Raw genomic sequence first — 1,257 nt, 5'->3', positions numbered from 1 at the left:
TTATGTGTCTCTGGGTTGAGTTCCTGACTTAATAATATGCAAAAGTCTCTCTCGGATCTGCTTGGTGCGCACAGCATAGACAACTGGGTTGAGGATGGGTGGGATGAGGAGATAAAAGTTGGCCAAAAGAATATGGATATGGGGAGGCACGTGATGGCCAAAGCGATGGGTGAGAGATGAAACAGCAATAGGGATATAGAAGACAAGGATGGCACAGATGTGAGAACCGCATGTCCCCAAAGTCTTCAACCTGGCATCAGAGGTGGACAATCCCAACACAGCTCTGAAAATCATCACATAAGATGCTGCTATTGCTAGCGAGTCTAGGATTAACACCAGGAAACCAATTCCCATTCCATATAAATTGTTGACTCTTGTGTCACCACATGCCAAAGTGACCACAGCCATGTGCTCACAGTACGAGTGGGCAATGATTTGGGTTCGATAAAGGGGCAGCCTCAGGCGAATTAGGAGTGGAAGAGGTCCAATGTAGAATACTCCTCGGAGGAGAGCAGCCAGCCCCAAACGTGCCACCACGGCATGGGTAAGTACTGATGTATGGTGTAGTGGGTCACAGATGGCCACGTAGCGGTCAAAAGCCATGGCAAGAAAGATGCCCGACTCAACAGTAGCAAAGCAGTGGACAAAGAACATCTGAGCCAAGCAGGCATCTAGACCAATGCTGCAGGCACCAAACCAGAAGATGGCTAATAGTTTGGGCATTGTAGAAGTTGACAGGACCAGGTCAATGACAGCCAACATGCATAGGAAGAAATACATGGGCTGGTGCAGGCTGCGCTCTGTCTTAACCACTGCCAAGATGGTGATGTTCCCCACCACAGCCACCAGATACATGGAACCAAAGGGGATGGAGAGCCAGATGTGCAGGTATTCCAGTCCTGGGATGCCGGTGAGCCAGAACGAGCTGGGGACTGAGCAGGCATTATTAGAAATGAACATGCTGGGGAGCATGGGATATGCAGAGGAGCTCTTAACATCGAGTTTCTACTCCTGTGAGAGATAATGCCTCTGACAGCCCTAGAATAGATCCTCATTTCCATTCTTGGTAACTTGTGGCACCTACAACAAAGAAGAATTTTGAATGCCAGCTTGAAAGATCACTATGTTACTTAATTTATAAGAATTATTGATGATGACACCCATTGCTGAACACAGAAGCAGGTATGCTCAGGGTTTCTATCATTGACTTTTCAAAATGTAGTATAGAAATACCCAACATTATGCATCCTCTTGACC

General features: G+C 47.1%; 1 protein-coding gene across 1 annotated transcript; it reads right to left on the bottom strand.

The window, feature by feature from the left end:
* On the bottom strand, positions 1–972 carry LOC131912373 (olfactory receptor 52M1-like). The gene has a single exon (XM_059264700.1). The coding sequence runs from the start codon at positions 970–972 to the stop codon at positions 1–3; it is 972 nt and encodes a 323-aa protein (XP_059120683.1).
* Positions 973–1,257: the final 285 nt, after the last annotated feature.

This window comes from Peromyscus eremicus, chromosome 1 (genome assembly GCF_949786415.1).
Source record: "Peromyscus eremicus chromosome 1, PerEre_H2_v1, whole genome shotgun sequence".
Taxonomy (NCBI): Eukaryota; Metazoa; Chordata; class Mammalia; order Rodentia; family Cricetidae; genus Peromyscus; species Peromyscus eremicus.
The sequence above is the reverse complement of the archived record's forward strand: the minus strand, read 5'-3'. Positions and strand labels throughout refer to the sequence as shown.

What these genes read in the sequence shown, in the direction of transcription:
- LOC131912373 (XM_059264700.1), bottom strand. Translation starts at nt 972, where the DNA reads ATGCTCCCCAGCATGTTCATTTCTAATAATGCCTGCTCAGTCCCCAGC.